At 34.1% G+C, this 23,236-nt stretch overlaps 3 protein-coding genes, 1 long non-coding RNA gene and 1 pseudogene across 4 annotated transcripts in view; 2 read left to right on the top strand and 3 right to left on the bottom strand.

Moving 5' to 3' along the window:
- Window positions 1–1,627, bottom strand: part of LOC109359553 — a 2,185-nt gene extending 558 nt beyond the window's left edge. The window contains exon 1 of the long non-coding RNA XR_002109074.1: window positions 1,169–1,627. This is a non-coding gene — a long non-coding RNA (uncharacterized LOC109359553). The remainder of the gene's footprint in view (window positions 1–1,168) is intronic.
- Window positions 1–5,527, top strand: part of LOC109359497 (ubiquitin carboxyl-terminal hydrolase 4-like) — a 7,800-nt gene extending 2,273 nt beyond the window's left edge. The window contains exons 3-6 of the mRNA XM_019604192.1: window positions 1,636–1,734; window positions 3,249–3,437; window positions 4,074–4,255; window positions 4,850–5,527. Of these exons, the coding sequence (XP_019459737.1) occupies window positions 1,636–1,734; window positions 3,249–3,437; window positions 4,074–4,255; window positions 4,850–5,255 (876 nt within the window). The 3' untranslated portion in view covers window positions 5,256–5,527. The remainder of the gene's footprint in view (window positions 1–1,635; window positions 1,735–3,248; window positions 3,438–4,073; window positions 4,256–4,849) is intronic.
- Window positions 7,336–11,177, bottom strand: LOC109359488 (probable mitochondrial adenine nucleotide transporter BTL3). Its single transcript, XM_019604180.1, has 4 exons — window positions 10,539–11,177; window positions 9,546–9,849; window positions 8,187–8,654; window positions 7,336–7,779 (listed from the first exon to the last, which is right to left on the bottom strand). Exons 1-4 carry the CDS (start codon window positions 10,973–10,975, stop codon window positions 7,705–7,707), a joined length of 1,284 nt encoding a protein of 427 aa, XP_019459725.1. The 5' UTR covers window positions 10,976–11,177; the 3' UTR covers window positions 7,336–7,704.
- Window positions 12,009–15,949, bottom strand: LOC109359515 (ras-related protein RABH1e). The gene is made up of 6 exons (XM_019604215.1): window positions 15,700–15,949; window positions 14,740–14,810; window positions 14,478–14,566; window positions 13,925–14,036; window positions 12,635–12,725; window positions 12,009–12,243 (listed from the first exon to the last, which is right to left on the bottom strand). Exons 1-6 carry the CDS (start codon window positions 15,814–15,816, stop codon window positions 12,100–12,102), a joined length of 624 nt encoding a protein of 207 aa, XP_019459760.1. The 5' UTR covers window positions 15,817–15,949; the 3' UTR covers window positions 12,009–12,099.
- LOC109342996 lies at window positions 19,466–22,913 on the top strand (annotated as a pseudogene).

Genomic DNA, 23,236 nt, shown 5'->3' with positions numbered 1-23,236 from the left:
CAGTAAGTGTGGTAAGTAGGTATATGGCAAGTCCTGGTAAAGTTCACTGGAAGGCTGTGAAGTGGATTATGCGCTACCTAAAGGGTACCATGGATATTGACTTATTGTATGGAAAAGTCAAAGCTGTCAGAAGTAAGGTCATCGGATATGTTGACTCAGATTATGCCGGAGATTTGGATAAGCGAAGATCACTCACTGGATATGTTTTTACACTGTGTGGTTGTACTGTTAGTTGGAAAGCAACACTACAATCAATTGTTGCTTTATCTACAACTGAAGCGGAGTACATCGCAGTAACAGAAGCTGTAAAGGAAGCCATTTGGGAGAAAGGTCTAATTGAAGAGTTGGGTATACAACTAGAAGAAACAACCATCTACTGTGATAGTCAAAGTGCTATACATCTCACAAAAAATCCAATGTATCATGAAAGAACAAAACATATTGATGTTCGGATGCACTTTATCAGAGATATCATTGAGAAAGGAATTGTTAAAGTGGAGAAAATACCCAGTGCAAATAATCCTGCTGACATGATGACGAAACCAGTTCCAACAACGAAGTTCAAACATTGTCTGGACTTGATTGATGTCCAGAATCTCTAGCGGGCATGAAGAAGAGCAACATGAAAATAGTTATGATAGTCTTTTAGTCAAGGTGGAGATTTATTAAATATTGGCTTAAAAGAAAAAGAGAATGATGTGGCAAAAGAAGTGGCTATGATGAAACATTCTTGTGGCCAAGTAAAATGAGTGGCTATAGTGTAACCTCTTTTGTAGCCAATGAGAAGAAGAGATTGTGGTGAAGCATCTTTATTTTTGGCCACACAATCTTCAAGGCTTTGGCTATAAATAGGAATGCTCCAAGCCATTGTAAGACACACCAATATTCTAGCCTTAGTGCATATTCTCTCTTCTTCTCTTGTTCTAATATTGTGAGGAATATTTTAGTGTTTAAGATATACTTGAGTGAGAGTGATATTGGGTGTACTTGGGTTTTGGGAAGTGAGTGAAACACTTGAGTGAACTTGTAATTCTCTTTTATCATAATGATAATACCATTGTCGCTCTTCAACCGTGGACGTAGGCAAATTGCTGAACCACGTTAATTTCTCGGTGTCATTTTCTCTATTATATTTTCTCCATATGTCTTCCGCATCAACACTTGCCACAGAAGGAAGGGCTGTGGTCAAAGTGCTGCTAGTGTAATTTTGATGCAGAGAAGATAAGCTATCAAGAGTTATATAAGCAGTTGGCAGAGGTTGCTTGCCCCAATCTGCTGTGTAGCATGCTCGAGGATATATGTCTTACTTATGCTGGTGAAATGGCTTCAAGCTATTTCGTTTGTGGTTTTATAAGTGTTTCCCTTTTGTATCTCTGTAACATTGTTGTCTTATTTATTCACTCAAATGTCCATTCAATGAACTTACATGACTATCTCTTGTGCCTTAGAAATTGCTTCAAGTTATTTGCAGTGTTCTTTTTCTGTGTGTCTCCATTTTGGATGTCCTGATTATTTTCTTCTCCAATTATTACCTCAGATGGAATGTCCAATTGTTGGCATTTGCATGCCTATTTATTTAATTCTTTCCTGGTTGTAAATATAATGTGTAACATTTAATTATTTCTTTTGGTGTAGATAAGTTCCCAGAAGAAGAAAACTGGTGTCATTGCTCCCAAGCGATTTGTACAGAGGCTGAGAAAACAAAATGAAATCTTCCGTAGCTACATGCACCAGGTGTGTGCTTAAACTGTCAAGAATAGCTTCCTTCACAGAAGGTGGTTTAGTTATTCTAGAAATCTATAACTCTTTTGAGTACTGAAACATCCTTTATTGCTCATTAATTTAAGGTATGTATCTTTTAAAACCATTAGGATTATTAATTGAGTATTAATCAGTGGCAGATCTTCACCATAATTTTAGGGGGTGCAAGGTCATGATTTACACATAAACAATATAAAGAATCATTAGAATAAATAAATGTTTAATGTAAAATTGAAGAAACAAATTTAGAAAGAGTAAATATGACTTTTTTAAGGTGAAAAGCAAATGAGGTTTGAGTATGAGACTTATCAGATGTGTTTGAGGGGAAGGGGCCACAAATGAAGAGGACGAAGTTCCACAGAGCTGGAGGTGGGGTTTTTTTTGTAAGAATAAAGAAATTTCTTCATGATCAGAAAGTCATGTAAAAGTGTTGTTCTTGAGTTTTGTTGTTGGCATTTTGAACTATACCCAAAAAATTGCCCCTAGGAGAGCTTTGAAAATTTGTGAGGGGGGCAGGTACCCCACCTGTCCCTTAAAAGGTCCATCTCTGGTATTAATGATGAGTGTAGAGGGTGAGTTTGGCACAAGAGTAAGGTTGTTGCTTAGTGACTATAAAGTTACGGGTTCAAATTCTGGAAACAACCTCTTTGCTTGTGGGGTAAGGTTGTGTACATCTACCCTCCCTAGTCCTCACTAAGTGGGAGCCTTGTGCATTGAGCCACTCTTTTTATTAATGACGAGTGTCTTAAATTTTGAAGTTTTGATTAATTTTGTGTTGAATCTTTATATGTGTGTATTATAAGTTACTACGGAAACATCATCTCCACTTGTGGGGTAAGGTTGTATAAGTATACTCTCCCCTTACCCTACTTGTTGAGAGACTGGGCACCCTTTTTATATAGAATAGTACACAATCATCAGTATAGTGGCCATCCAACTACCACTTTTCTGCTATAGCTTTTTTAGGATTGGTCACTCTGCTGCAATCTGAGATTGATATCTATGATTTATATAGACAATAGTGCATGTGGCACAAAATATTGAGTATAAACAGTGTCTATAATTTTTTTAAATCTGTATTTTGATATGGCAACAACCCCTTTATCACTTTGGCATATAGAAACAGTACTTTATATGTCTGCTCATGATTTGACTGTATGTCACTGGTATACAGATGGTAACTTAGCTAATTAGTACTCATGTTTTATTGTAAGGAAATACTGTGTAATTAATGTTGGATATTCATCGATTATAAATTGACTAGTGTTTTTATAATGGCAGTCTGTTAATTTTGAATGAGGTTTATATCTCAATTGACTACTATACATGTTACTGAACAATACAAGTCACAAGTGTAATACTTATTATCATCGATTGTTAATTCTGTCTGTTAAACTCAATGTATTGGTTGCATACAATGCCTCTTATTTTGTCAAGATTTTTCATCTAAAACAACAATGTTATTTGGGATATTCTCTTTGTGGTAGGATGCCCATGAGTTCTTGAACTTTTTGCTGAATGAACTTGTTGACCTTCTGGAGAAAGAGGCTCAAACTGAAAAAACTGATCAAGAGATGTCGCCACCTTCAGAAAAGGCTGCAAATGGGCCCAAGAATGGTCTAGCTAATGGTGCTCAGAAAGAGCATTTAGTTACTTGGGTGCATAAAAACTTCCAGGTAACCTTGCTGTGCCAATTTAATGCTTTGATTTTGGCATTTGCTTGCAGCAAAACTTTGGAAGGACCACAAATTGTGAACTTTTTATTGAATCCAGTCAATTAGTTTTCTCTTTTTGGGTGCGCATGTCTTGTTTATCAATCAATCCTTATATCCCACAACGTTTTCTCTTACACCTTCTTTCACACTATATCTCACTTTCTTTATCATTCTTTGTATAACATCACATCTCTAATCATGTCTATTGTTTTCTCTCTCTTATCTTTCTATGTCTCTCTTACATGTTACTGCATCCTCTGAAGGGTGTAAGACAATAGTCTTGCTTTTCCAATTTAGGTTTCTGACATTTTATGTATAACCTGTTGGTATTGTCCTTTACCTGAATTATTATGGAAATCTGCACATTATCCAGGATACTTATGTACTTATTTTATTATTACTAATTTATTGTAAATGAACAATGTTATCATACTTGATGAAAATAATAGTAATTTTGCCTTTCAATTTATCCATTCTCTGCACCCTAATTTATTGTAATCGAACAGTGTTATCACACTATTGTACCTTTTTCTGTAGTGATCACAAAAATAAGATTTTGTTTCGAGGAATTTCATTCTTGTAACCTGATCTCATCAGGGAATTCTCACCAACGAAACAAGGTGCCTACAATGTGAAACAGTGACAGCTAGGGATGAAACATTTTTGGACTTGAGCCTTGATATTGAGCAGAATAGTTCAATTACAAGCTGCTTGAAAAATTTCAGTTCCACTGAGATGTTGAACGCTCAAGACAAATTTTTTTGTGACAAATGCTGCAGGTATATGCTTTTGCTCTTAGTCTAAAATTTCGTTTCAAAAATTCCCTGAGTACTACTTTTGTGGCACCAACCATTTTGAATCGATGTGCTTATCTGAAGCATTCTGCTGCTTGTTTATCTGATAACATAGTCAAGCCTTATCCCATTAGATGGAGTTGGCTGCACGATGTGATTGATGCCATGTGACTTCGTTGAAAACCAATTTTTCAGAAAACCATTTAAAGCAAGGTCGTGTTTAAGAGTTTCCCCCAAAGTTTTCTTATGTCTTTTCTCTTATTTTAACCGAGTGAAATAGTTTCTGTAACGAATTACAGATGTCAAATAGCTTGAATGCTTATCAGTGTATGGAAATCCTTATCTTCTCTATAGAAAGTAGCATGCTATGTATGTTTTGTTCACTCATACTACATTGTTACATGAAGCAATCCATGATATGTGCATTTTCTGTTGATGATTAACTTTTTTCCATATTTTATGTGAAAGGGTATTCAATGGCCACGTCCGTGTAGTGTGTAAAAAATAAAATGTGCTCTATCCTTTTTTCATGTCTCATTTTACCAGTCTGATAACCAAGATGTGAACTTATGATATTAGTTTGCAAGAAGCTCAGAAGAGGATGAAGATAAAGAAACCGCCTCACATCTTGGTCATCCATCTTAAGCGGTTTAAGTACATGGAACAGCTAGGCCGCCTCAAGAAGTTGTCTTACCGGGTTGTCTTCCCCCTCGAGCTAAAGCTGAGCAACACTGTTGAAAATGCAGATATTGAATATTCTCTATTTGCAGTAGTTGTCCATGTTGGGAGTGGGCCCAACCATGGGCATTATATCAGCCTTGTGAAAAGCCATAACCACTGGTTATGTTTTGATGACGAAAACATTGATATGATTGAAGAATCTGCTGTTCAGACTTTCTTTGGATCAGCTCAGGAATATTCCAGTAACACAGACCATGGGTACATTTTGTTCTATGAGAGCCTTGGCCTCGGTAACAATAAGTGAACTTGATGGAGGAGTTGGTTCTGAGTTTTAAGCACTTGAATATTTGTACTTAACTTTTTCATGTGATTTCCACATTTATTTTCCCTTCTAACGTTTTCTCTTGTTTCAACCTGTTGGAGGAGCTGTTACATCCTTCTCTGGTTGTGGAAATGTATACTTGGGGTCCTTGGCATGAATAGTGGTAGCACTGCCTTATCACCCATGCTCTTTTTCTTCTTTTGCAATAAGAGCAGTATATATATATGTGACTATATGAGTGAAAATTTCACCAATAGTGTGTATTCACGGGTGTAAATATTCAATCAGCATTAGAAACACAATGAAATTGAAATTGCTCGTAACTCATGTTAGATAATTTCAGCTTGATAATTGTAAGGGTAAGAAGGTGAATTTGATGCAATGGTAAGTTTGCTCCATCGTGATTATGAGGTTGCAGATTCAAATCCTAGAAATGACATATTCACTTAAGAGAATAAGGTTGCCTACTAAGTGGAAGTCTTGTATAGTGGGTTGCTCTTTTTTTAATTGTGAGAGTAAAATTATATACATATATTCTTCCCACACCCTACTAGGTTTGATATAAGTGCATTCTTTGGTCCTAATAAGCATGTCTTCATCGGGCAACAAACCCAGATCAAGTTTGGAAAACTCAACCATTACTACCAGTCATGTACTTTGATTTGGTTTCAGATGGTGTTGTGTTTTGTTTAAGTTAACCAGGGTGTGGATGTGCCAAATTGGGTACCGTGAATAAAACTCCATTATCAATTGTGAAGATACTTTAATCTAACTGTGAAGACACTTCAATCCAATTTTGAAGTCAGACTTTCAGTTCAACACTGCATTCTAGAATGGATAGAAAATTTGTCTTCCAATCTGATTTGAGAGCAATTACAAACAAATGGATGAAGCAAACTAGTAGGCAACAATTTTGTGTACCATAAGATAATGGTATCACAAATGTCTGTATATCATATCATTTTCATGAACTTTCTCATCAAACTTCCGAAATTACAACATACACATGAACATAGAACTGCTATCTCAAATCTTGGCGTAAGACAACGTATGTGACATGATCCAAGTAGGAATGACAATGGGGCGGGTCGAGGTCGGGTTTGTGTTTACCTAACCGGAACCCGCAATCCAAAATCCAAACCGAATTAAGCGAGATTGAAAGCAATGCTACCATCTTCGAACCCGATAGAAACTGTCCAAAACATGAATTTCTATGTATAGATGTCAAATTTCTACATATATGGGTTTTATATATGTATTTATGTCTAATTTTAGTTTTACATTATTAATTAGGTTTGAGGTAAAATATCAACTATACTAAATCTGAACCCGAAAATTGAACTCGAGCAAAACCCGAACTCAATCACATCAGGCTTTCCCCATTAAATTTTGGTTGGATTTAAATGGATACCCACAAATTCAGTTTTCATTGTCAACACTAAATCTGAGATAACATATCTCTATTTGGGTTGGATTTAAATGGATACCCACAAATTCAGTTTTCATTGTCAACACTAAATCTGAGATAAGATATCTCTATTTCATACACATTCCCTTTGCACAAATAATCCCTATTGCTAATAGGCTAATACATAACTTCATATAACTGGTCATATAATAATTACTACAACACATAAAATACCTTCTAAGACACCACAACATATTTTACACACCAGAACATAGTAAAAACTAATTTTATAATATTATTACGTGGTATTTATTTCCTTTGAAGACACTTGTCTTATGTTACTGTATATATTTTTCTCGTAAGCAATATAAAAAGGATATGGTTATGTTATTGTCCATGGAAATGGATGAAATGGAGTGAAATACAATAGAATAACATACGGTTGCATTACTTAAATGTTCTAAAATAGGATTGAAGGAAATAATGAGAACAAATGATTCAATTTCTCAATTTTTCCTTTGAAGACAGAATGAGATGGAACACCTTATAAAGTTACAAGTTTACTTTATACTGATATTTAATATGTTTAAGATAAGGGCAAAATGAAAAAAGAAAAAAGTATGAAATTCTTGTCATTCTATACTTCTACTAAAATTCAAACAATGGAACAAAACCATTATTCATCTCATTCCCTCTACATTACATAATATATCATTTCATTCTACTCACCATGAAATGTATCAAAACAAAGCCAAATGGAAAAGATAATTAAGCAAGTATCAAAATCTTTTCAAGTCCCACTACCCCATTTTTATTAAGTAAATCCTATAAGATCATTAGAAGATCCAAATCTATCTCAAAGTATCATTAAACTGTTTTTGTAAGACATCTCTGATTCCCTAAAAAATCTAATGTTTCCAACTCCCAACACACACAAAAATGGAGAAAGGAAAGGAGGGGAAAACTCTCATGGATCTTCAAAGTTTAAACTTCATCTTCTGTTTGAATTGTTAGCATAATCATCTATGAAGATTCTACTTTAAGAACTATCTTCATGAACTCATAAACAAGATAACTAATAGCAGCTGATGGTAACACCTGAAAAATCATAAAATTGAAAAGCATTATATTGAAAACATGAATAAAAAGATTGCCAATGGGCAGTGCCAAGTACTTTTCATAAATGGACTAAGATGAAAAGTTATTCTCACGGTTTGGTGAAATAAAGAGAATAGAAATAAATGTATACAAATTCATTATCCTATGAACTTTGGGTGGGATGCTTTGGAATAAATTAATCAAATCAATGTTTTGTCAATGAACATGATTTATGATAGAGCATTATGTTATCGTTCGATCGATATAGCTGACCTCAACTAGTGAGATTAAGGCTTGGCTGTAGTTGTTGTAAATTTTCACTGTATCAGACACTCATTTTACCAGTTTAATGAAATTTAACATAAAGTGTTCACAGATCATACAGTCCAGAAGATAGGTCATCATACCTGCAATAAGCTGGGAGTTAAACCAGCGTAGAGAGCCGGAACACCTCCTTGCTCAACAATCTTGACACAAGTTGCCATCGCATTCATCCTTGTTGTGCTAACTTGCATTTGAAGCTGTCTTCTTATAACTTCAAAGGGATACGTAGCAGCTTCAGAACAACAACCAGCTATAGCACCATATAGTAAGGTTCTAAAGGGACCCAATTCCAGTTGTTCCAACGCATTAAGCCCTTGATCCTCTTCTTTCATATGTTCTATTCTTTTCATTCCTTCAGGTGAATGCAGATATGCTGTCTTTAAGATATCATAGACACCATAGAAGACAGCACCAGAAGGTGCCATGCTGATAATGGAGGGTACCAAACCCTTGTAAAGAGAAAAGAAGCCTTCAGTTTTGATCACGTGGCGCAAGGCACCGACTATACCTCCCAAGGCTTCACCACCAGGTGCTACCATTACTGTCCTGATCTGAAAGAAATCACTCTTAGAATGCAACCACAACAAAACTGACTTAAGAGTTGTACTATATTGAAATAGTTTGTTTTGCATAGGTAACATGAAATTCTTGAGAAGTCGACCTTTTGTACTCCAAATTTTAAAAGATGACAAGAAAGGTGGCATAGACCATGAACAATACCTTTGGTATTCAAAGGTAATGTAAGCAGACACTATTTTTTAATAACATGATTAAAATTATAGTTCAAGGTTATTGTTATTTATTAATCTATCCATTTAATTAAACAGTTAGCAGTTGTAAAACTACAATCAAAATTGAAGGAGCATCCTGAAGTTATATATATCAAACGCAATAATGCAACAATTATGACCAAAGACATGCTTACAACTTCCATAAATCTATCAAGCAAATATTACAGGCTCTAAGCATCCATAGTTGGTCGGCCGATAAGAGCGGGGCTAATCATCCACTGAACTCATAGATGAAGTTCAGTGAGATGGGAAGATTAGAAGAGAGGCAAGTAATCCTCTTTATTTTTTGTTTACTAAGTAAGCCTACAAGAACCCTAGCTAAAAGAGACTGGGATTGAAGTGTAGCTAGCAACAGCATTTTGCAAATTTTGGTTAGAGTCTATATGATCCAACAAATCAGTTAACAAATACAACAAACATTAAATAAGCCTGCCTTGAATCATACCCATCAGATCATATTTCACTCTCTGAGCATCACAGTCCAAAGAAAATGTACTACTACACTAGGACACTAGCAATTAAATACACATCTTTTCAATTGCTCCTCAAAGCCCCACAATTCAACGAAAATGTATCTACACTTAAAGCACAAATCAAGAAGCTATCAGAGAGTAACAGATAAAACTAATGCAATCCCAAGTTTTCACTCACAGTGTCCATGGGCAAGCAGAGCAAGGTAGCAGTAATCCCTGCAGCAGCACCCGCAACAAACCTCTCGAAATTTGTGGATTCTTCATTCCCCATCATCCTCGTCAGTTTATTCCTATAAGTATCATAAGCATAGAAATTGATAGCCTTAAAGGGTGCCGTCCGAAGAATATTTACAAAATTCCCTTTCCAAAAGCCTTTCAACCCTTGAGAAGTTGCAATTGCCTGGATAAGCTCGAAAAGGTTCCTCTGTTCACCACGTACTATGTATTCCAGCTTAAGTCTCTCAAGTGGTGCAACAAAAGTTCTGATACAACAAAGAGCATACACCAGATAAAATAGACTGTATATGGTGTATCAAAATGAAATCACAATGTACAATCAAGGTTGCACTTTATTTATTTATTTCACTAACTTTCCAATTGGAAGTGTAGGTTCTAATTTGTGAAATTTGTTAAATATTAGAATAATTAGGTTCAACTTCTGGTTGAATATATGAGTAAACATCTATTTATAATGATGGTTGCTAATATTATAAATGATTCTTTATTTAAGCCCTCTCATGCCAAAGTTTGGGACATTTGGAACATGAATTGTTTACATGGTTGAACATATGCGAGTTGCTTAATATCGAGAGAGACTAGGATACCATGTTAAATAAATAGGCATAACTCTAACTCTAAATAAGGAGAGTTGCTCCCATCATTATATATAAATGTTTACTCACGTATTCAATCAAGGTTATTAGCAGAGCCTTTAGTACTTAACATAAAAAAAAATGCTAAAGGACACAAATTGATAATACTTTATAAAAACCAAAAACTAAAGGCGCTAGTCTACTGGTGTAAGGTCAGATCCCTGAAACACCAACGGATCAAGAATTCAATTCCCGATAGCTTATTTATCAAGTAAAGTGGCAGGTTGAAAAAACAAATTATTTACAAAAAAGATTGAGTACAATAGCCAAATATGAATCTTGAGAATAAGGAATTGTACCTTGAAACCATAGCAGCAACAGCACCAGCCCATAGGTGCTTGGTCATATTAATAGCACCAGATCCATGACTAACCAACCCAACATTATTATTCTCCTTCTCTTCTTCTTCACACACCTTCTTCTTCTCATGTTGTTCCACATTTTCCCTTGATTCTCTACCATGTTTCTGATGATCCTCATTACTCCTACTATTAAAGGACAAACTCAAAGACAAAAAATCACCACCACCACCACCACCTATGACAGAAAAAACTGAAACCACCTTTGTTCTAGAAGTGGGACCCCATGAAAAACATGAAACAGTAGAAGCCTTTGAAGAAGAAGATGATGAAGGAAATAAGGAAAAAAAGGAGGTGGGAAACGTGTCAGAATTGAGAAAGAGACCACCTGGGAAGAATAAATCAGAGGGATCATTTTGTTTTATGAAGTGGGACATTGTTGTTGGGATTGTGTTTTGTAAAGCACGAGGATTTGGTTTTATGTGTGATGAAAAAGATCTGGTTTTGTTTTGTGTTTTTCACATTTTTTGGTTTGTCAGAAGAAGAAGAATAAGGAATGTGACAAAATTAAAGGGAAAGTTAAATGAGAGATTGAGATGAGAGAGACATGTGAGTGAGTATTTGATTTGATTGATGCATAGCTTACACCGCCGCACTTATGAAATAAGGTTATGAAATCAGACACAGACAAATAAAAAAGAGTGCACCGAATGAGCTTTGATTTGTATTTTTAGTTATTTTACTCTATCTTTTATAGTAAAGATGTTTATGGATTTATAAATCCTTCAAAAGAAACTTAGGAAGATAAAATTGCATTTCCTCAATTTCATATTTTTTTAATATTTTAGGTTTTCACTATTCCAAATTTATCACTCATCTTTTTCATCTAATATATATATCTATCTATTTTTAATAGGGAGAATTGCTCTACATATCAATTCAAATTAAATGAAATTATTTTACTCAAACTTCCTTAATAATTTCTTAATTTACTAAACAACCTTAAAAATAAATAAAAAATATAATATGACATTCATACAAAAGGAGGGATAACATATGTAGTATTACTAATGCGTTTAATTTGAAGAAAATATGTTAATAAAGATTATATATTACTACAAAATAAGATTTGATAAAATGAAGACACTTGTTTATATCAAAATGGTAATTTCATATTCTTTGCCTTTTTGACCAAAAGTTAAGAATTGGATGTAGTGACAGATTATATACTTTTGGCCCTGTACACATGTGTTTCTTCACGGATTAATACACACCATAAACCCAAGTAAAGACAATTTAGAGTTTTAGGCACCAGCTTGTTTATTACCCGCATTCTTACATCAACAACTGTCTAATTTTGTAACAGATTAATAGAAAACCAAAAAAGACTCAAACTTCGTATCCTGCATCAAAACCAGATTACTGCAATTTGCCACCCTCATCAGGTAAACTGAAGGATCATTGTTATGAAAAGCATGTTTTCTCCACCTTCATCTCTTCATTTAAGAAGCCATTCTCAGAATCATGCTCAGTGTATTTACTCTTTTGAGAATAGTCTTCTCTAGCATGCACAACCTCCTCCTTGCTGCTCTGAATTGGATGAATTCACTGTGGGTTTTAAATTTACATCCACCATGTCTTCCTGTTTTGTAGAAGAAAGTGTTTCCATTCCTGGCAAGGCAGCTGCAATCTTACGAAACAAAGGCTGCAATTTTACAATCACATGAAACATTAAGGACACAAGAAGTAATGTTTGAAAGAAAGTAAATTTGAGAAACCAAGATAGTTCATCATGAATTTGAAGTGATTCTAGATGAGAGATATAAAGGGTGGTTCCGTGCATGAGGCTCCCACTAGACAAGATATGGGGAGGGTAAATGTATGTATTGTAGCCACACCCCACACATGGAGGAATTGCTTCTAGGATTTGAAGGCGACCAGGTTACAGAGTAGCTACCTTACCCGTGCGTCAAGACTAACAATCTGGTATTCCGCAGATTGATATGATAGAATAAAGATCACAAGCATCACTGAAGAGAATCAGGCTCTAATAAACAAAAGTAAAAGGGTTATAAAGAGAATCCTTTAATTTTCACCTTGATATTGAAGCCTGCTTTTGCGCTGGTTTCTATAAACATGATTCCAAAATCACGGGACTTGGCATCTCCTTCCTCTATAGAAACTTGTCTGTTTAAGTGTCACAAAGGCCATGTAAAAGACTTGGAAATAACATCACAGTACATGAATTGCAAACACAGAGTGCAAGCAACCTGGTAATTTTGGATTAACTATGTTTCTACTATTTGTAACTACTCATAACTCACGCCGTGAAATGAACTTTAACTTCAGTAATTCAGCCATTCTAAAACTACGTTTAGTCTACTAGACATACATCTACTGTTGAAGGATAAAAATAAACGAAGACACACATCTAGTAGATATGAACTCCCCTGCAAATATGGCTTTTGATATGATACTAACAATATCCAATAATTGAAGTTAACTTCTCTGAATTCTCATGTTATTTAATCTATTCATTACCAAATTGATTGTAACCTATTTTCAAGGAAATTCATTAATCAACCAATTGTTGTTAGGCACTAATGCTTTGTTTGATTGTATAGTAGAAGAGAATGAGAAGAGAGAAAGAGATGAGTAAGAGTGGGGAGAAAGATAAAGGTGAAAAATAAAATAAATTTTTGTAATGTTTGGTACAAGAGAAGAAGAAAGAAAAAAGGCCAAAAAGATATTTATCATCTTACCCTTTTGTTTGGTTGGATAGAAAGTGATAAGAGAAAGATATATTTTGCTTCAAAGGATAAAAATATTCCTAAACTAAAGAAAATAGAGAAAAATGTTGTTTTCTTATTAATTAAATAATAAAGGTTATAATATTAATAATTATAAATTTTATTATATATATATTCATTTTAATATTCATTATTTTTTAACTCCAAGAGACTGTTTTGAAGGATATTTCTGAAATTTCATGCAAAACCATATTTCCACTTTCTCACAAACTAGAAGAAAAAGAATTTATGTTGGATCTCATACAACTTTTATTCCTTCCTCTCTTCCTCTCTTCATAGCAAACAGGAGAAAGTCTCCTTTTCTCTTCAACTTCTTTCTCACCCTTTTCTCTCTATGTTAATTATGCTCCAGGCTAAAGCTAGACTATTACTCTATCTAGTAACCAAAAAGAACATGATCAAATATAAATCCTTTGTAGACCAAAGATTTGGGAAACTAAACAAGATGTATTGCAATATAATATGGAAACTCCTTAAGAGAATAAACAAATTAAAGCATATAACTATTAAGCTAACAAAACACATGAATATAGCATTTTTAAAAGAAATTCATATAAACCTAATTCAGTAACTAACCTTTTGTCAACAAGATCAGTTTTGTTTCCAACCAAGACAATAATAACATCACTTCCTCGCTCTTGTCGTACCTCCTCAACCCACTTGCTAGTGTTCAAAAATGATTGCCTGTCTGCATGGGAACAACTAACTAAGGATTAAGGAATTCAAATGATTATATATTTTGGCTATATAGAGTATTAGTCATCTGAAAAATGAATAAAAAAGCACTTGCAGTTGCATATCCACATACAAACACAGTTCAAACAAAATAAAAAAGAAGAGTGCTCACTAGAGTATAATATGCATGTGAGCACACACATACATATTATACTCTAGGGAGAGGGATATATTCATAATAACATAATGTGTTTTAGTACAATAAGACCAACACAGTCACTCAAACACCTACATATCAAAGAAAGCATTCAAATGTCAAAAAACCTTTTTCTCTTAGTAACATGATCAAATAACTTGAAAAACTTACGTCATGAGAAAACTTGTACATATGAAGATACAAATTAGCTAATGAAAATGGTATTAGAAAATAGAAAATAGAAAATATAAAACTCACTAGCTACATCATATACAATAACTGCAACAGAAGAATCTCTTATGTAGCTTGGAATGAGACTTCTAAATCTTTCTTGCCCTGCAGTATCCCTGTGAAGTTAAAATATACTAAGCTCAGAAATCATACCAAGATAGAGTGAAGTTTTTTATAAAAAATAGCTACATGGCTACACCACCAGCAATTTTTACATACATCTTTTGGAATATACATAAATATAAATAGATTGAGCTCGTAGATATAATTTAAGAAAATTTCAACCTACCAAAGCTGCAAACGAACTGTTCGATCTTCAAGGTACATTGTTTTTGACAAAAAGTCAATACCAATAGTAGCCTGAATTTTAGATGACCAAAATTTTTGTCAGCAGCATAGAAGAAGGAAGGGGGGAAACATAACAAAGAAAACAAATTAATCTTATATGATAACTAACATAAACAAAGCGTCACAAGATGCCAGAACTTTCATAGTTGCAAGCCCCATAAAAATATATTTAGATCAAACACAATAGTAATCAAGGCTCAATAATGAATACAATCTCAACTCTAGCGCTACACTGACTCATCTCAAATCTTATGAAATGGTCCTTTTGATCCTAATTCCTAAATGGTCAATGTGACAACAAAATTTTAAACCTGCCAGTTTGGTGTACCCTTAAAAATGTGAACAAAAATTCAGCAAACGTGTTTTAAATGAAAAACTACAGGAAACACTCGTCCCTCACATTTAGAGGGGAATCAAAATAATTTAAACACCTACAAAATTCAGAGAAAAAGTATCTCTTGTAGAAAATTGTAGAATACCTATCTCCTCCTTATACTCCTAGGCATGATTTCCCATTGTGGTACCACAATTATGGTCACGGTATTGCTATTTTAGCTATGTTCGCAACCAGAATTATAGCCATATTTTCCCACAATTGTCAGTAATTGATGTAAATTTCCGCATAAACGCAATTTAAAGCTCAAACCATGATTCTAGATCCTAATTAATCACGTGCGATCATAGATCAACATGTCTTCAAAATCACAGCACAAATTGATTCAGATCATACACGTAAGAAACACAAAAGCATAGATTGATAAACATAAAATCAATAACACATTGTCGTAAATGCTTCATATAAGAGAATAAAATAAGTTACAATTTGATTTAAACGCGGTTGAATATATAATAATAAAACCAAAACAAAAACGAAATTGAAATAAACAACGAGAATGAAAACCTGATAGGTAGTGTCGAATTTGTCATACATAAAGCGTGTAATGATGCTTGTTTTACCAACAGATTGATCACCGAGGAAAACTAGCTTATATTTGGCGAGTGGAGAAACCGACGCCATTTTATTATTTCACAAATCTCAAATCTCTTTCTTCTTCTTCTTCTTCTTCTTCTTTTCAGTTCGGTATTTCACATATGAATCTCCTAACTTCTCTTCTGGAGAGCAAGAGAGAATGAAGAAAGAGAAAAATGAATGAATAACAAATGAAACGCATTTTTTTCGAGTGTGTGTTTATATATGTGGTAGCAGAAACCGCCAATTACGAGAGGGGTTCCCAAATAAAGAATAGTAAGGATATTGAGTAAATACCAAATTATACTAATATTGTTGCAAAATTTGTAAAACCAATTTGTGTTTTGATTTACTTGGACTTTGGGATTGATGTACTTTTTTTTTTGTATTATTAAGAATATATGTTGTTTTTTGGTTGAGGAACTAATTACTTTCAGATTTTGTGATTGCCTCTCCCAATAAGTGTCGCTTTCAGGAATCAGATCATCGACATTGAAAATCTAGTAAAACCTTACACCATTAGATCATTGTATTGTTGATTATGATTCATGTATGTGAAAATATACTAAGAATATTTTGGAAAAGCAAAAAAAAATCATGTAAATATGAGTCAACCATATTCATTTCGGTCACAAATTACATTACTTTAAATTATTCATCTAAAAACATGCATGATCACTTCATTAATATCCACCTCTCTTACAACTTATATTTCTTTGAGTAGAAATTTATTTTTACTAATTTTAACCACCCTTAAAAAAGGGTAATTTTAACTAGTGGTATTAATGGGAAGGCAAGAAATTGATTTTAATGAACAACTAAAAATTTATATAAATTTATTTAAAACTATTAATAAATGAACCTTTTAAAATTATATTTAAATATTTATATATTGATCATATAAAAATAAAAAAGATTGTGATCAATGAAGTATATGTTTCTTTCTTTTTTATGATTCTATGAGCTGGAAACGAATAACGCATCCCGTTCTCGTCGTTGTCGAGGTTATCACAAAAAAATGGGAAGGGTTAGGAAGAATCTTCACAAAGCTATCATAATCGTAGCTCTTCTCAAATGATTCTATCCTCACACTCTCACAAAAAGAAGACGAAAAAAGGGAAATGGTGTACCTAAAAGGCATTTATGTTGAAATATTGAAGAAGTAAAATAATAGATGACAAAATGAATATTCCACCAATTTTTTGTGGGCATGGCATGTAAAGTTTACCGGCCCATTTGTCCGCAAAGCCCGCAGACATTTCTAATGGACAATGCAGACTACCCATGGGCATAATGCAAGGATTTTTTTTAATAAATTAAGATGTAATATGATTTAATGTCTGGAAAAAATTGTGATACAATATGATTTAGTCAACTTTATAGAAAATATCAAAGTTTTTAATGTTTTTTTCTCTTTTACTATTTATTTAATTTTATTATATTATTTTTTATTTTAAAATTATTCATCAATGTTCGTGGATCGCTCACATGTCCGTTAGCCCGTTTTAAAATGGGCAAGACATACCATTTTGTCTATTAAGCCAATACGAACATGCCTACACCCACTTAAATTGTTGCAGGCACATACAAAATAGATCGGATAACCCATTTTACCATCTCTAAGTAAAAGCAATAAATTGGGGCAAGGTTGAATTCACAAAGCAAGGGAAGGAGTGGAGAAGTAAAGAAATGAGAAGTGGAGGTGACCCCTTATTTATAATGGTCCAAAACAACTCATCAACTCCCTAAAGTGACACATAAATGCACTCTAACCACTCAGTATAGCCATTAATTTTGAAATATATGGTAGACACAAAGACTAAAGCGAACAATATTAGGTGACAAACAAAAGACAACTACATGCATAGGCCACACAAAAATGAACCATTGCCATAAGTTCCTGACCAATCATGTGTCAAGTACCGGAACCACATTAATGAGGGTCACACATGTGGCACATATTAGTCAAGCTTATTAAGAAATGAAAAGATACCACTCAACCAAACTGAACTTCTCGAATATTTGAAAAGTTTTTGCCAGAAAAGCTACACAAATAAAAAAATGAACTAAGGCCGAATGGATTTATGATATGTCTAGCTACCGCCACTCCCTCAAAAAATAAATCGTCACAACGACCTACTCATACTAAGATCAATGTCCTAGAATGAAGACTTGAATTTGTTGACATGCTTGACTACAACCATGCTATTAGACTGTGTACAAGTGTTCCATCTCTTTGTCAAGACCAATCAACACAGACCACTAGGAATATGCCAATAACCAGGTAGACAAGATTTGGTCTACATGACTCTTAATCATGCTCAAAAGGTCTTCATAGTTAGAGGAAATGACACCAACAACAATAGAAGATCAAATTACCACCTCCTATGTTGAAAAATCTTCCTTCAAACTAAAGGTAAGGCCACACTGCACTAGTAGTAGAGGTTCATGTTGCCTACAAGGCAAAATTAGTCTAAATATGTAGTAATGTCAGACTAATAGGCAGAGAAAGGAGAAGGACATGCTATCCGCAATGATTACAAGCCTCCTCTTGGAGTACTACTCAACTCTACAATATATATAGGTGAAGTCACTCATAGGTATATGACTTGTATACTCACTACTTTCTTTCTCTAACCATACACTTATAAAGACTAACTTGAACGTCAAAATCCCTTTATAAGTACCATTGAAGGGTGTCTAAGGTCGACAATTATCTAGATTCAACAAGAAAACTCAAATTCCGACTAACTCCCTCCAATATAGAAGAACACAAAGGTACTAGATGGAAGACAAAAGAAAAAAATTAATTAACTTAAAATTTATATAAACTTCTTTAAAATTGTTAATAAATAAATCCTTTAAAAGTATAGTTAAATATTTATGTATTGTTAATATAAGATTTTTACACTTTCAATATGTTATTCAACATTTCAGGAAAAAGAGGGATTGTAATAAAAGAAACATACTTTTTTTTTTATGATTCTATGAGTAGAAAATAGATGTAATATGTGCAATAGGTATGATGTTATGAATCATACAAGTCACTAATTTTGTAGGGTCAAAGAGGGACAAATCATGGCCCAAATCCTTCTTAAGAAACATTGATATTACTGAGATAAGAAAGAAATGAAGTCTATCGTTTTCACACCTTATATATCACTAGTTGATACCTATCCTAGGTGATTGGCAACATGCTACTTCTATAACATTTCAATCTTTCTTTTTATGGCACAGTTGAAGTTTAGGAGGCAAGGTAACAACCCTATACAAAAGACTATGACATACCATAAGAAATTACAGACCAATAGAAATTGCTAGCAGCAAAAGTTAAACCCATGTCATTATAAGCAAAGTGCTTCAATTCATTTCAAATGGATGCTAGTATTGACACTGTTACAAATTATAAAACTATACACATCATCTCGTTAAGCTTAAGAGAAATAAAGTCACTAAAACTCGATAAAACCATGTACCTCGAAGATTTTAAAATGTGGACCACATTACTTGGTGTCATCTTAACATCACGGTTGCGACAACTACTGCAACCACATTAGGTTGTGATTGTGGACCACATTGGCTACAATATGGGCATCATTCAAAACCCTGATTGGTGATTGTCATGTGTATAGTTGGCCTCACATGAAGTGTCACACTAATAAGCATACTACAGCCTACAAGTAGTTAAAGAATCACTATGAAGTCTCTTCAACTGACCCAAGCTCAAGACCCAGGAACTCAAACTTATGCCATCGATCAAGTTTCAGAGAAAAGAATTGTAATTCCCAAAAAACTACTCACAGGTTGTTGACAGTTTCAAAGGAGAACATTCATGGTATAGCAAGAAATAGGACATTTTATAAAGTAGACACCTTAAGAATCAGTAGTAACAATATCCAAGTCTTAATGAATTTAAATGTGTATGTCTAAGTAAGGTTTTCATGCCCCTCTTCTTTATGTTTTCCAGTTCCTAACTTCCTATGTTGTTAACCTCTACTACTTGTGATATTTTTTCCTGGTTTGGGTTTGTGCAGGTTCATTGCTCCTCAAATTTCAACAGATTTTTCAATTCAAGTGGACGAAACAGCATATGGTGTTCACAAGGTATAGATAAATACCATATAGCACACATGAAATACATAAAATGCAAAAAACAATTGTCCCTTCTAGAAAGGTTCAGTAACATTTTTTCAACAGTATCATCAGCAGTGCATAAAGAGGAAACAAAGTGATAACATCATAACACTGTCTATTACTAATGTATTGGAAGATTCCCATCTCAATGAGTGACACTGACTGGTCTAGAGCACAATTCTATCATAGGGAGTGTATTTGTGTGTGCCGATGTTTGTTTTTTGTTTTATGAAAACAAAATTCCCTTGGAAAAAGAACATAGCATCAGACATGAGTTAGGATTCCTCCTTGGTAGAAAACAAAACAACAGAAAATAAGGGATGTCAATATTAATATCCAGAGGGCACCTTAACCATATTTGTATGATGGCTACTTTTGCTGTGACAGTATCCCGTAATAGCAAAATGCAGCTACATAGGGAGAGTGGAAGTTCGAACTTTGTTCTCAAATTTCGGCAATTTGCTCAAGCTTGAAAACAATCCAGGTGGATCTGAACCATTTGAAACAATTCTAAAAATCTATTATGGCCTCCCTATATATGTCAATCCAGACAACATAGCTGCACTAAGATGTGCATCAACATCAGAAGTCGTAGGGATGATTGCAAAGCTAGAAGATGGAAATCTTATTTCCAAGGCTGAAGCCTTTCTCACATTTGTTGTGCTTTCTTCATGGAAAGACACTGCCACTGTTCTGAAATCTTGTGAAACCCTATCTCCATCGCTTGAAAACGTTTAATTTGTCAGAAGATGTTACGACTCCGTTGCTTGGAAGACTTATAAAGATTATCCCACAAGTGAGGATGAATCAGCTAATCAAGAAAGCTAGTGGTCCAATGATGTGGCCACCCTCTGCATAGATCATTTTATGCGGATCATTTCAACAATAAGAGGAAAAGGAACCAAAGCAGAGATCTTATGTAAATGCATCATGCACTATGTCTAGAGATGGCTACCAGGAATGGATGTGGATTGTGGAATTAGAAGGGCTATGAGGATACGGGAATGTAAAGAGTAACCTAGAGTTCAGTATTTTTAGAGGGAATAAGGAAGAAAGCATTGGACATAACAAGGACCAAAAGTCAATTATTGAAAGCCTAGTAAGCATAATTCCTCCTCAACAAGAAGTTGTGTCATGTAACTTCTTGTTGAAGATATTAAATATGGCTAAGATGTATTCTGTATCACGAGCTCTCACTTCAGACTTCGAAAAGAGAGTCGGAAGACGCTAAGGTGAACGATCTTTTAATTCAAAGATATCAGAATGGAGACTAGGGGAAAATGGCCAAGTCAGTATGCTGTCACTTTTTACCCAATCAGAATTCACATTAATTCCCAAGGTTAAATCTAACTCAATCATTTTATTTTTTATTTTTTCATTTAACATGCCTAATTTATCTGAAGAATTCACTATACAAGACATAAATGTAGTGCAATGACTTGTAGAATACTTCTTGATGCATGAACAACAACAGATGCATCAGCAACAAAAATCTGGAAAGTTCAACATTAGTAGGCTCTTGGATAATTACCTAGCTGAAATTGCAAGAGTTCCAAATCTTTCAATTACCAAGTTCCAAGTTTTAGTTGCATTGCTATCAGGAAACCCTCGATCATGTGATGACGGGATATATAGAGCCATTGACACCTACCTCAAGGTTATCCATTTATTTCACTATTAATTTTCAGGTGTTTCACCTTCATGTTTTAAGAATTGTAAAAGGGATTTCAAAACGATGTTTTGACAATCTGAGATCAGTATCTCTCCAGACTCATCCTTCACTGACTGACCATGACCGGAAGACTGTGCAAACTAATGAACTGTGAGAAACTCTCATTTGATGCATGCATGTTGCACAAAACGATCGATTGCCTCTAAGTAGGGTTGTCCATGTAAAGTTTTCTGAAACTATGGAATCTATTTTTCAATTATTTCAGCTTCCAGCATGATAAATTAAGAAATGGTCATCAGGCATAGGTTAAGAATTTCAGATTCCACACAAAAATATAACGAGATGGTCAAGAATAACAATACAGATTTAGCAGCATCTATTAGAAGACCATCAACAAACACATAACCAAACATTAGAACCAGTTTAGGAGAAACAATTTATTCCATCTCAGATGCAGCAAAACTGAATTTATTTGGAGGAGCATTTAAAAAACCAGAAAATGATGATATATGACATAATCATACGAGGAGAATCAATAGAAAGTATTAAATGTTCCCAACACCATTTCTATAAGATAATTGAATTCTACAAAACAGCATGAAGGAAATAATTCACATAATGTAAATAGCATCTAAGAATGTGTCGTAGCACAACCGATGACAATTAAAATCACATAGCACTTTTAGAACCAATATGATGAGATTGGTGATTCATCTTAAAAGTTGTCATCTAAAATGAAAGTATACAAGACACACAGGTTCTATTTTCAGAGTATGTAAAGGTGAGGGCCTTAATGCAAGAAAAAGAGTCAGCACAAAGTGGAATAAACTATGAACAAGATGGAGGCCAACCATCTGAAACAACTATGGACATTAAAACACTCAAAGCAGGACTTGAGAATGTAAAGTCTGACATGGTGGAACTGCAGAATGACTATTTCGAGTTGCAACCGGAGTATGAAAAGTTGAGCAACAAGCCAAAGAATTCATTGGGCTGGAGTAAGAATTGGAGGAAGATTAAGAACTCCTTTCACACAACCAACGAGACATGAAATTGGAGACGAACATGATAGGAAAAAGTCACCAATTTGCCGTAGAGGACCCCCCAGAACAAGGCTCTCCATGTCATAAAGTATTTCAACATAGAAAGTCCTGTAGCAAAAACCATTTTCTAGCCATTTCATATTTGAAACATATGATCTTAAAGTTTATCTACTTGACTCCAAAGAGAATAAATGCTCCTTGCAACTTCCATATATACAAAGGCTTCAAAATTTTGCAATACAGTATACACTTAAAAAGAAAATGGATACTTCCTTAAGTGACTAGATTACAGATTCAAGTTCACCGACTTGTAGAACATACAGTAGATTCAACATTAACTTGTAAGTTTAGCGAAAGGCCATAGAAGACGAAGATGAAAGGAAAACAGAATATGGTATCTTTGTAGAAAAAATGAGGCTGGAAAACAAATAATGTCAGAATTCAAAATACAGGAAATATGATTCTACACAAAAGAACTCCTAATCAAACTTTTATTTAGGATGTTTGCTTACCATGGTTTAATACTCAAAAAATTCCTTCTATCTACTGAGCACTCAGTCATTGCACTAATACTTGATTCTAGGAATCAGTCACACTGTTCTTTACCTGAACATCTAAA

This window comes from Lupinus angustifolius, chromosome LG01 (assembly GCF_001865875.1).
Source record: "Lupinus angustifolius cultivar Tanjil chromosome LG01, LupAngTanjil_v1.0, whole genome shotgun sequence".
Taxonomy (NCBI): Eukaryota; Viridiplantae; Streptophyta; class Magnoliopsida; order Fabales; family Fabaceae; genus Lupinus; species Lupinus angustifolius.
Note: the sequence above shows the minus strand (reverse complement) of the source record. Positions and strands in the feature narration are given on the sequence as shown.

What these genes read in the sequence shown, in the direction of transcription:
- LOC109359488 (XM_019604180.1), bottom strand. Translation starts at nt 10,975, where the DNA reads ATGTCCCACTTCATAAAACAAAATGATCCCTCTGATTTATTCTTCCCA. An exon ending in TCTGCTTGCCCATGGACACT is followed by an intron (nt 8,655 to 9,545) that starts GTGAGTGAAAAC and finishes GATTTCTTTCAG; the next exon opens with ATCAGGACAGTAATGGTAGC. An exon ending in TAACTCCCAGCTTATTGCAG is followed by an intron (nt 7,780 to 8,186) that starts GTATGATGACCT and finishes ATGATTTTTCAG; the next exon opens with GTGTTACCATCAGCTGCTAT.
- LOC109359515 (XM_019604215.1), bottom strand. Translation starts at nt 15,816, where the DNA reads ATGGCGTCGGTTTCTCCACTCGCCAAATATAAGCTAGTTTTCCTCGGT. An exon ending in AATTCGACACTACCTATCAG is followed by an intron (nt 14,811 to 15,699) that starts GTTTTCATTCTC and finishes TCTAAAATTCAG; the next exon opens with GCTACTATTGGTATTGACTT. An exon ending in ACAGTTCGTTTGCAGCTTTG is followed by an intron (nt 14,567 to 14,739) that starts GTAGGTTGAAAT and finishes TTAACTTCACAG; the next exon opens with GGATACTGCAGGGCAAGAAA.